This window comes from Poecilia formosa, unplaced genomic scaffold (assembly GCF_000485575.1).
Source record: "Poecilia formosa unplaced genomic scaffold, Poecilia_formosa-5.1.2 Scaffold246, whole genome shotgun sequence".
Lineage (NCBI taxonomy): Eukaryota > Metazoa > Chordata > Actinopteri > Cyprinodontiformes > Poeciliidae > Poecilia > Poecilia formosa.
Genome location: NW_006800185.1, coordinates 483,614 through 495,477, shown reverse-complemented (window position 1 = coordinate 495,477; position 11,864 = coordinate 483,614). Strand labels below are relative to the sequence as shown.

The window sequence follows — 11,864 nt, the reverse complement described above, 5'->3', positions numbered from 1 at the left end:
GCTTTTTAATCTTCTGCCATCTGGAGGACGACATCGCTCTCAGTCCAGGCAACGACAGCCAGGAAGGAGTGAATAAGCAGAAAGGAGTAGATCCCTCCATTAATGCATTGTACATTCTTATCACTCATAATAGAAGTTACTTTAACATTATTGTGAGCGTGAAACTTCATTCAGAGTAATAATTGCATAAGAACTGATGACAGTGTTTATGTTTTAGGAACAATTTGATGCATAAATTTTAATGGGAAAAACAGAAGGAGCACAAGAAAGCAGTTAAAAAGTTATAGTTTATACAAAGAGAATGTTAAATAATTTTTTTATTGAATTGGCAAGAAGTAATTAAGATAAAAGTACAAAAATAGAGTATTTATTTTAAGGAGAGTTGCAATGGCTTTCATTTCTGTAGCATAATCCAGATCCCAACATAAACTGCAGGTTTTTTTTAGTTGTTCACTATTTATCATCCACTGAAAATAAAACAGAGTTTTATTTTAGCAGTATTATAGTCAAAATTGGTTTAGTTATTCTTCAAATTCATTTTGTTTAGTCAAAAAGTTTTTTCTCCTGACTGGTATATAAGCTCTGCTGTGCTGCTCTTGACAGTTGGTGGTCACCATAGCAACCAGTAACTGACAGCTCCCTTTTTCTGTTGCCGTTGGTAACCGTGGGGCGGGAGCTGCTGTTAGCTACCAACTTCAAAATAAGTCACAGGAGGCATAAATGACCAGTTTGACCCTAAGCTTCAGGTTTAAAGCCAAAGAGATTATGAAAGATTAACGTCTCATTCATAAGTAAATTTAATCTTACTTTGGATGTCACAGGTCATGTGTTTAAGCCACCATTACGACTAGCATGCTAAGAGGAGAATACCTCAATTAATCTTATTCCTACTAAACGTTTTAAAGGGAAACAACAGCATGACTGGCAATGCAGCCTCAGTTTTACTTCTCTTCCAATTTAGGAGTTTAAGCTTTGGCCAAAAAAAAATTAAAAAAAAGAAATATTTCAGTTAATTTAGAGTTGGGATGAAGGACAGCTTAAATTAATGCTGTTAATTTTAGTACTGTGAGTAAGATATGATTTCACCTGGAAACTACAAGGGTTTAATTTGACAAATTAAATGACCCTGTGAGGCGGTTTTACAGTTTAATTAATAAAGTATAAGTAAATGGAAAAGGTTTCTGAAGGTAATTCTCCCATGGATACATTATATTTTTGAGTTTTAACTCAGGCTTTAAAAAGTTAATCTCTTCTCTAAATGAACTGCTGGTGTGTTCTCATCACCCAAAACTACATTTTCTGTTCATAGCTTTTATTATCGCCTCTTTTAAAATATATTTTATAATAAACTTCATTATAAATGCTGTGTATAAACTTTACTTCTATGACAGTGATAGTTTATTTTTCAGGTTGCAGATTTTCTGAGTGTGGGAAAAGTTTTGGAAATGGCAGCTTCTTAATGACGAGAGTTATTTAAACTGACACCTCCACATTGTTTTGCTTAGCTAAACAATTGCTTTCTACTCCAAAACATACAGTTTCCATTCTGTTGCTAACAGGGTGATAATGACCTGGATTATTATACAATGTCTACTTGGAGGAAAAGAAGAAAAAGACAACAGAAAACAAACAATAAAGTGATTCCACACCAAAATATCAAAGTAACTTTTGCATCCTGCCTCAGAGAAACTATCCTCAATGGTAAAACTGAGAACCTGTTGCCATATTACGTTTCTTAAAACAATGACTTTGTGGTTTTCTTCGTCTGCTAATAACTTAATCTTTCCTTTTCTTTTATTTCGTATGTTTGACGCCACCGTCTGACTGAAAATACTATTTTTTTCCTGTCAAAAACAGTCAGGATAGTCACAAAAGTCTGGGCAGCAAGTGGACATCAACAGAGTCCAGGTGGACCCAGAAGGCAGGTACAGATGGTAAAATTTATGGCACATGGACTCTTCAGTCGAACAGACAATTGAGTGAACTGGGAGGAATGGGTTAGGCCAAAGCAATCCCAGGTTGTTTCAGTAGCTTCATCTCTATCCTCTTTAAGTCAGGTGTGTTTCAAATACAGTGACACCATGGTCACCAAACCAGGTATTACTTCATTTGGTAGAACATGCAGGTGCCAGCTGCAGCTGGAAAATTAAATCTGCCTCTTTATAAAACTCTCTTCTGAGCACAGGAAATCTGATACAGACTACATGTTGCAGGACAACTTTGCTTGCATTTAAGGCACTAAAATGGGGTTGAAAAGCCTGTATGAAGATGATAAGACAGAGCTCATCCCTCTGGGAGTGTTTCAAATCCTTCTCCTCTCGTAAACTTAAAAATACACTAAAAGTAGATTATTCTAATTTACTAAAATGCATGTGCAACTCACAATCATTTGCATCCAACAGTCCATTCATCTCTAAAATCAGCCTTCGAGTTTGTCTAAATTATCCTCAGAAAAAGGAAGAAATAAAGCAATCTATGTATTTATTTTACCCTATATACTGTATTCTTCTCATAACTTGATGTATCAGTTATTATGCAGAAATCGTCTCAAAGAAAAACCTTACTTGTGTTATATGTGTTTTGTTATTTTACCAGGTTGTAAGCCCTTTTTTCCCCAGGCAATATACATGCATAAAAAATACATCCTACACACAAGTTACAATACACAATATACCTTTTCACATATATACACAAAGGAAGGGACCTCATAATACAAGCATAAATTCAAACTATTATAAGATTATCTTATATATTGATGCTTTTTAGTATTTTATAGTTGTGTTTAAATGTCCAAAGGTCACTGGCAGAGGACACCATAGGATGCGTTCAAAAGAACGCATCCTACATTATTCATCAACCAAATTTAAAAAACATTATTTTTTCACCACTACAAACACATATTCAAAGTGCCGACAGAGTTCGGCAAGATCTGGTCATATTCAGTCATATTTTATATGACCACACAGCATATAAAATAAAAGATCTTGCCGAACTCTGTCGCAGTCATAATAAAGAAGCCAATTCAACTTGCTCTTCCTATGTTTGACCACCAGATGCCGCCAAAGAAATAACAACCCTAGAGCTTGATAGCCGTTCAGCACAAACTATTGTTTTCCTGGTATCATGACGTATGTCCGTATTATGGAAGAAGTATGCTGCTTTTTTCAGCTTAACGTCAAGTATTCATCGTTAATTTATATAATTTATTATTATTATTATTATTATTATTATTATTATTATTATTATTATTATTATTATTATTATTGTTGNTTATTATTATTATTATTATTATTATTATTATTATTATTATTATTATTATTATTATTATTATTATTATTATTATTATTATTATGTTGAAAAGGTTTCAGAATGAGCGGTTTCAGATGTCGTTCGCTCTAATGTGTACTGTACCTTTAAGACTCGTTTCCAGGGAGAGCGGGATTCAAAATTTGGCTCCGCCTCCAAGTTCCTGTCATCGCGGAAACAGAAATTGATCATTAGCCAAACCAAAATGGGGGCAGCTCTCGATACACCAGCGAGGTGCCTTCTCTGCGATGTTATGACCCAAAATCCCGTCACCCTGAAATGCAACCACCGGTTCTGCCGAAGATGTATTGGAGATTTGTGGAGCGTTAGCCCGTCCGGACCTTTCCACTGTCCTGAGTCCAGGTGTAAAGTTGTATACCAGACCCTTCCGTTTGATAAGAGTTTCATACGGTCGCCTACACCGAGTCGACAGCCACGTCCACGGAGCACCGCAGGTAAGCCGGATACGTCTTTGACTGGTAACTGGACAACACGCACATAAAGTAACCTAATATTTACAATATGTTACGGTTTACAGGTAACTAGAAGAAGCTAACCTAGCTAACGTTGGATGTCTTCCGGTCATAGAATGCTATTAACCAAGGTTTAAGGACTGCCAAAACATTCTTATTACCAGCTTATAGGGAAGCATTCCTCCGCAGCTTAACATTAAAAAGCTAAATGCGGTTCTGTTCGTGTTGACTGGAGATCCTGACCAGAAGAAACAAACAAATCGAAGCATTTCTACGTGAAAAGGTGCTTCATAGTTTAATTATAATTTATAGTTTAATTTCCCTTTGGGATTGATAAAGTATTTTTTTATTTGAATTTGAATTTGGAAGAAAAACCCCTGAAATTGCATGGTGTAAATTTGAATAATAATAAAAAAAAAACTAACCATGTCGGGGGAAGTGAGATTACTGAAAATAGTAAAATCCTTCACATCGCTTTTCAAATTTTTTGGAAGATTGAATCTGTGCTAATCAATCTGTTGATCAATCAATTAACACAGATTGATCTTTATTTGCAATAGCATGAATTGAGTCTGAAAGTGGTAGAAAAGTTCAACTTTTGACTTTAATGATTCAGTTCGAACGAAAATCCCGTATTGATTTTTTTGCTTGGTAAATAATCACAGGCACAAGAACTCTGAAGAATTGCAACATCAGTTTGTGACCTTGAACTCAACCATACTTAGATTATGCATCAGATAAATAATCCAAAGCTCACTAGAAGTCCACCAATGAGTGGTTCAAAGGACTTGGGGATGGCCTACTCAAAGTCAGGCCTTTGATCAGGAGGCTGTCTCATGACCTAGAATGCAATAAATCAATCAATCAATCAGTCAAATTTTATTTGTGTAGCACAGTGGACTCCAACCTGCACCCCTTTTCAGAATATTTATTCTGGATAAAAAAGTGAAACATTTTAATTGCTATCATAACTATTAGTGCAAATTCACTCATCATTTGCAAAATTGTGCATAAACTTCCCATATTCACCAGTCATCGTAACTTTTTTTTTGCAAATCTGATTTTTTTTTTTTTTTTTTTTGACCAATCTCTGCAACTCGGCTGAATTTTGACCAATCCTTGTGTTAATTCAGCCTCCTCCTCATCATTGTTGTCCTGCTTGCTTTGTGTTTGGTGCAGCGACATCATCCAGTCAAAGCGAACAAAGTACGTCGGCGTCGGACTCGAGAAGACCCACGCTGACCAGCCGGCTCCTTGGGAAGAGGAAGGCCACCACGCCCATTTCAGAGGAACATGTGGCAAAGCGAACCGCTGTGGAGTCTACCAATGACCGGTCCAGAACTGCTGAGACTCCCACCGTCTCCTTCTCAGATCAACCTGAAGATCCAGCTGATGTGGAGACGTCCACACAACCAATCAACCCAGAACCCACACCGTCTGCGAGTGGTGACGGCAAATCCCTCACAGAGAACTCTGACAGGAGGCCAGCCGAAAGTGATTGGTCTCAAAAGTCAGCGGATGATTCCGACAGCTCCAGTGAAGTAGATCTCTGCGACGCTCCTCTTATTGCAACCCCCAGGAAAGACGCGACAGGAATTCCCACTTCACCAAAGAAACCCGCCTCTCCTGGAAGCGCTGAAGCCTGCCCTGAGAGTTTGAGTCCAGGGAACAAATCAGCTCCAGTCAGCAAGACGCCTCTGATGTCCACTTCTGCCTCCTCCAACCGTTTGGGCCTCTTCCTCAGACCAGAGAGGTCAAACAGCAGCCCGGTCCCGTGTCATTACTGCCCTAAAACGGGGCACCAGCAGGCTGTGAAGACCTGCCTGGTGTGTGGGGCGTCCATGTGTACGGAGCACCTCCGTCCTCACCTGGAGTCGCCCGTCTTCCAGAACCACACGCTGGTTTCCCCCATGGAGGACATTTCCCTCTGGAGGTGCCAGGAGCACCAGGAGATCAACCGGATCTACTGCAGGCAGTGCGCGGCGTGCGTGTGCACCGTGTGCACCGTGATCGGCTCGCACCGCGACCATGCCTGCATCAGCATCAGGGAGGCGGAGAAGGAGCTCAGGGTGAGAAAAATGCATCTTTTACCCATGTTCTCCAGAACAAGGTGCTCAAGGTTTCCCCCAGAAAACCTGCTAAACCCGGTGGTTGGTGCCTGGACAGTCATTCATCCAGCGGCCCGTCGTGTTGTTGAGTTAAAAAAAATGTGTAAAGTTGGCAGATAATTTGAAAATATCATTATGTGTTATTGAAAGATTGAAGATTAATACCTGAACACCAACTATAAAGTCTTAAAACATGCAAACATTTTCAAAAGACTTAAATGAATAAGCAATGCTAAGCCTGGTGGGGGCATAAATAAGGCCTGGTGGCCCGCCAGGCTTATAACACACTGAGGGAAACGAGATGAATGCTGTCATGAACTCTTGGTTGGTGTTTTTTATGTTTGCTGTGATTTTTCCAGGCAAACCTGAAAGAAGAAATCAAACAGCTGCAGGAGGCTGAACAGCAAGTGAAGAACAGAGTGACTGAACTCACAGAGAAGAAAGAGACTTTCACAGTAAGAGGAAACTAATTTTACTAATTTATCCTTCGCATAAAGATCTTAATATTCTTTCAGCAGTTTAAACCAAACTGTAGTCTGTTTGCTTTGTCTGGCTAAAATTCCTGAACCCATTTGTTTAATAAACTATTTAAATTAATACACTTAGGTCTATCTGCTGCTCTTTATGAGACCAATCCTTGAAAATGCTTCAATTTCACATTATTAAAATTGGGAGAATGTATTTTTTGTAAAATTAGTGTTTTGTTCTCAGACCAGTGTGTACGAGACATTTCAAAACATAAAATCTTGTAATATTTTAGTTTACTTTGTTGCTCCTGTAGAATGCATAATAATAATGACAGTGTTGTTGCGCAACATCCCCCCCCCCCTTCTCTCTCTCTACTTCCTCTTCTGAGAGGAGGGAGATGTGCTACCAGCTCTCCGTCTAACGGGTGAATTGAGTTTCCTAAATCTGCCGAGATTTACCCTACCCAGAACTGAAGTAAACTCTGTTTAAGCTGGGTGCGAGAAAGACTAGCCTGGTTTCTGACGACCTTCATCCAGATGTCCCAAGGGTGTTGTTTTAGTTTTGGCTAAAAGCAACCTATAAAACATTTTCCACTTTCTCCTCCCAGAATCAAACTTCATAGCTATTTTACAACCATCAAAGAACTTTAAGGTGACTCATTAACTGAATGTCCACAACATTTTTTAGATTTTCTTGATGCTAATTATTTTATTAGTAAGGCAGTTTTGCAAGGGTCAGTACAGCTTAAATCAGTAGCAGAAATAATCAAATAAGTAAAATCAATAATCTGGTCCATCTTTCCCTAATGCTGACACTGTGAACTAAAAAGGGAAAACTTTGAGAGAGATGAATGGAGTTTGGCATTTTGAACCCCAGAACTGGCCTGATGATGAAAAAGACGTTGCTGCAGCAGTAGGAGGCTCCCAGTACAGGAAGAGTACTGAGTCAGAGCGGCAGATCTCGGGCCTCAGGGTGACTTCCTCTTGTCCGTAGCGGTCCTCAGCTTCTTGTCTTGCAGCTCTGTAGCTCCTTTCTCCTCGTCTCACGATCTTTCTGGTCCTTGGAGATGTAGATGAGCTGGTCTCATGGAAGGGACAACCCAGTTCTTCCTCTTTGTCTTTATCTTCATCTTTGCCTTGGTCTTTTTCTTTGTCTTTGGGGTCCCAAACCCAGCTGGTGAGAGAAGTGCAATTTGAAGCCACATGTTGCGAGGCTAACGGGTTGGTCCCCATGTGCAGAACAGTCTTCGGCTCTGTGGCTCCGGCTCTTCTTCAGCTTCAGAGTTCTTTGTCCATCTCGATCTTGGCTCGAAGCTGCCTGAAGGATCCAACCAACGATTCCTCTTTTGCACCAACCTTATAAAGGGTTTATCCACCCTTTTGGTGCATTTGCATTGGCTAGCTTTGTTGCTGTGCCTGTTTCATTGGCTGACTGCTTTGGACATGACCTGATGTCTGTTCTAATGTCCCCGAGTTGCTCAACAGCTCTCTTGTGTCCAACCTTTTCTTAGGTAAGTTTTAAGTTTAGCAATAAGGCCTTAGTCACCTCCGCTCTCCCATCAGTTCCTCTTTTCCCCTGACCTTTCACCTACCATCTACCTCCAACACAACATCAGTGACCTTTAGTTACAGTTACACATTTTACACCATTTCCAGTTCAATGTCAAAATCACATTTATAACCTTTTAGTTTATCTGGTTTAGCATTCACTTATAATATTATAATAACCATTACTTATCAGTTACTCTTATAATCACAATGTGTTATTACAGACATTTCTGAAAAGAAACCAAGAATAATCAATTATTCTAATTATTTGATACCAAAGTTACAGTTACTTGTTGTACCTGTAAGTACTTCCATAAGTATAAGAGTAAGTGTTAAATATTCTTATAATCAAACATCAACCACTGGCTAAACCAATATTAATTATTGTTTTAATCATAAGTTATCATTATTAATTCAAGTATTTTACTCTGGGTTTTATCCAATTACTCAAAATGTTTAGATTTTATTCTTTAAACCTTTAATGCCCTGAATGAGCAGCCTGAACTATTTTTAATCACTGCAGGCTGGAAACTTCCTCTTTCTCCAGGAAACCTGCTCTTCCTGTTTCATAACTTTCTGCCTGACTATGATTTTTTATGATTAAATAGAAAAAAGTAGAATTAAAGCAAGACACAATAACAACACACACAACCAGATTAATTTTATTACCATCTGACTCTACTGTTGGGTCTTGATGTCACCTGTGTAATCAGTTTTAAAGATAACTTTATTTATTGTTATTATTAAACTAAAATCTCCAGCATGGGGAAGTGGGATGAGCTCGACTTTTCTCGACAACAGCAACAAATGATGTCATATAATAGTGGAAAAAATTGAAAACTTACCTTGAAAATGCTTGAAAAATTGTACAAACCCTGTGAAATAATTGCAGCTAGTGTCATTCTTTCACTCTGGTCGTCTGATTGTACTGCACAGTAACATCCTGACGCTGCTCTCCTTTCGCCTCCAGGCGGTTCTAACCGAAGCGCTGGACGGAGTGAAGCAGCAGTACGGCGCCATCAGAGAGGCGTTGGACCAGGAGGAGCAGACGGCTCTCCGCTGTGTGAAGGAGGAGGAGAGTCGGGTCCTGGGCGGTCTGGAGAAGAAGCTCTGCCTGCTTCAGGGCTCGCTGCAGTCCATCCAAAATGGCCTCCACGTCCTGGAGGGTCTGGCCGACGCCAGGGCCGACACGCGCGTCCAGGACCAGGCGTTCATAATGGTCAGCTGGAGCTCTCTCCGTTAGATATACAGCCTCTTTATTATAGAGTAAAACAGAAATATCTTCTTCTTCTCCACTTTTCAGGAGTACAGCAGGATTTCTCAGCTGTAAGTAATTTAACTTCTGCTTTTTCTTGCATTTTAATGGAGATCATTTTGATCTCTTAATTTTTCCCAGAGCTTTAAGTACAATCTGTGTGATATTACATGCATTTGCAAAAACGCTCCTTCTTCTTAGTTAAACGTCCAAACAGTGTGATTATAAAACTTGTTTTTCCTTGAACTCATCAAACACCAGTATTCATCTTTATTTGTTTGGGAGCCATGAATCCAGTAGTTTGACTCTGACTCTGCTCTTCCTCTCCAGCACCAGTGAGGTGGGGAACTGTGCCGGTCAGTTTGCGCCTCCGGAGGAAGTGGACCGCGGCCGACTGAGCTGCCTGCAGAGGTGGACGGAGAAACGTCTGGACGCCGTCGTCATCACCATGCCGGGGAAAGACCGAGACCTCTACAGGCTGCTGTGTAAGAAACGCTTCACGCCGCATCCTCCATGCTCGTCATTTCAGCTTAGGAAGCAGCACTGAGTCAGTTAATCATGATGAATAGATTACTAATTCTACCAAAAACTCCTCAAGCGGCATACGTTTCAGTACAAAAGAAAATCACCTATTAAGCACCTTTTATTAATCAGCTGATCCAAAAATAGTCAACAAATGTTAGTAAACTAGTCATTATCGCATAAATTAAAATGAGTTTGATCATTTCTGTTATGATGGTTAATATTTTTTGAAGAGCAATTTAATTTATAGCACATTTATAACAGCCTCAGCTGGCCAAAATGCTTCACAACATCACAGACAGATGAATGTTAAAACAAATAAAAATGTAGTTTGATAACGGAGCGTCTTCTCCCTGCGTCCAGACGGCACCGTTCCTGCCCTGGACGCGGACACGGCTCATCCCAAGCTGCAGCTGTCCGAAGCGAACAGGAAGGTGGCGTACAGCGAATCCCCGCAGGCCTACGCCGACCACCAGGCGCGCTTCAGCTCCTTCCCACAAGTCCTGGCGTCTTCCCCGCTGCAGGGCGGCCGCTGGTACTGGGAGGTGTCGGTGTCGGTGGACGACGGGCGCTGGAAGGTGGGCCTGAGCACGGCTCAGATCGAAAGGAAGGGCCAGAAGGACGGCTCCCGTCTGGGCTGCAACAGCTACTCCTGGTGCCTGGCCTGCGACAAGAGGAAGCTGGAGGCTCTGCACAACAAGGAGACGGCCGCGGTGAGGGCCGACGGCCTGCAGCGGGTGGGAGTGTTCCTGGACTTCGAGGAGGGCAGCCTGTCGTTCTTTGATGCGACACCAGGGGGCAGTCTTGCTTTATTGCATTCTTACAAGCACAGCTTTTGTGAGCCTCTGTACCCGGCTCTCTCCGTGTCCAAAACCCACCTGACTGTCTGTGACCTGTTCCACTCATAAACCTGTTTAAACTTTTACATTTCTGACAGCCTGTGCCTTCTTTCCATGAAAATACTTGATACCGTTAGGTTTGTTTTTATATTCTGCTGAGCCTGAAACATTCTTAGATGATTTAACACTGGAACTGTATCACGGTAATAGAGTTTATGTAATATTCCCACTAATGATAAAGTTTTTTAAAGATTTTAAATGAAAGGCAAGCTAAACATAATTTGTTTTCCTTCTTCTTCATGCTGAGCTCCTGTGGAATAAAATGCCCGTTTCAAACACAAAGCCTCGCCCTCATTTCTTCACATCTCAAACAGAAACACAGGTGTGGGTGGCGTGCTTCCCTGGAGCGGGAGCTAACTTTGAAACCCCCGCAGCCCCGCAGCGCCACTGACAACAAACGCCGCCTCCAGCTGAAAGTCCTCAGACCGTCGTAGATCTGAACACATGAAATTGTCCTTTTCCTTGAAGTATGTGGGTCATTTATTCGGGCTTCTGCACAGCTGACGTCATTCAGTAGGGTAAGACTGTTTACCTCGCCTGCTTACTGCCTTCTTATGCAATTCCACTGGAGGCTTTTTTTCTTTTTCTTTCAGTCGACTTTAATCTCACTTCACTGCTCTCCTCTGGGTTTTCTCCCATTGACACAGATTGCTCTGGTAGCATCTGAACCGGGCTAATCAGCAAGTTGAAGAAGAAGAAGCAAAAGATGACATTGATTTTATTTCTTTTTTAATCTAAAACTACAATTCTACAACTTAGAATTGTAGTTTTAGCAACGGCAGCAGAAGTGAACAAAGCAGATTCCAAATATTGAATTAACACTAAAGCTGCAACTTTTATCCCAAAAAATGTTTTTTGCATGCCACTGGAAAAAAATTGTTTCTCTGATTTTACTTTTTATATGTATGTTTGAGTAAAACAAACATTGCTTTTTTATTCTATGAACTAATGTCAACATGTCTCTGAAATTTAGTATTAGCAGAAAATGAGAAATGGTTCAACATAACAAAAAAAGATACAGTTCTTTCAGACCTGGAATAATGCAAAGAAAACAAGTTTATGTTAATTTAGAATCAACAAAACTAATGTTTTAACTCAGGAAGAGTTCAGAAATCAATCCGTGGTGGAATAACCACCAGGTTTTCAACGGGGTTCAGTGCAGCGGGCTCTTAGATTTTTCCAGAGCTGTATTTGTTGAAACTGTCACCATGTTGTGATGGTGCAATATGTGAAAAGATGGAGCTAATCTAGCTTCTCCTTGAGCTAGTTGCGGGAAAACATTAGCA

The 11,864-nt window shown here is 40.5% G+C and overlaps 1 protein-coding gene across 1 annotated transcript; it reads left to right on the top strand.

The window, feature by feature from the left end:
• Window positions 1–3,453: 3,453 nt before the first annotated feature.
• Window positions 3,454–10,860, top strand: LOC103150261 (tripartite motif-containing protein 14). Its single transcript, XM_007569802.2, has 7 exons — window positions 3,454–3,761; window positions 4,959–5,848; window positions 6,247–6,342; window positions 8,873–9,121; window positions 9,206–9,228; window positions 9,488–9,642; window positions 10,043–10,860. The coding sequence occupies exons 1-7, from the start codon at window positions 3,512–3,514 to the stop codon at window positions 10,585–10,587; spliced, it is 2,208 nt and encodes a 735-aa protein (XP_007569864.1). The 5' UTR covers window positions 3,454–3,511; the 3' UTR covers window positions 10,588–10,860.
• The last annotated feature ends 1,004 nt before the right edge of the window (window positions 10,861–11,864 follow it).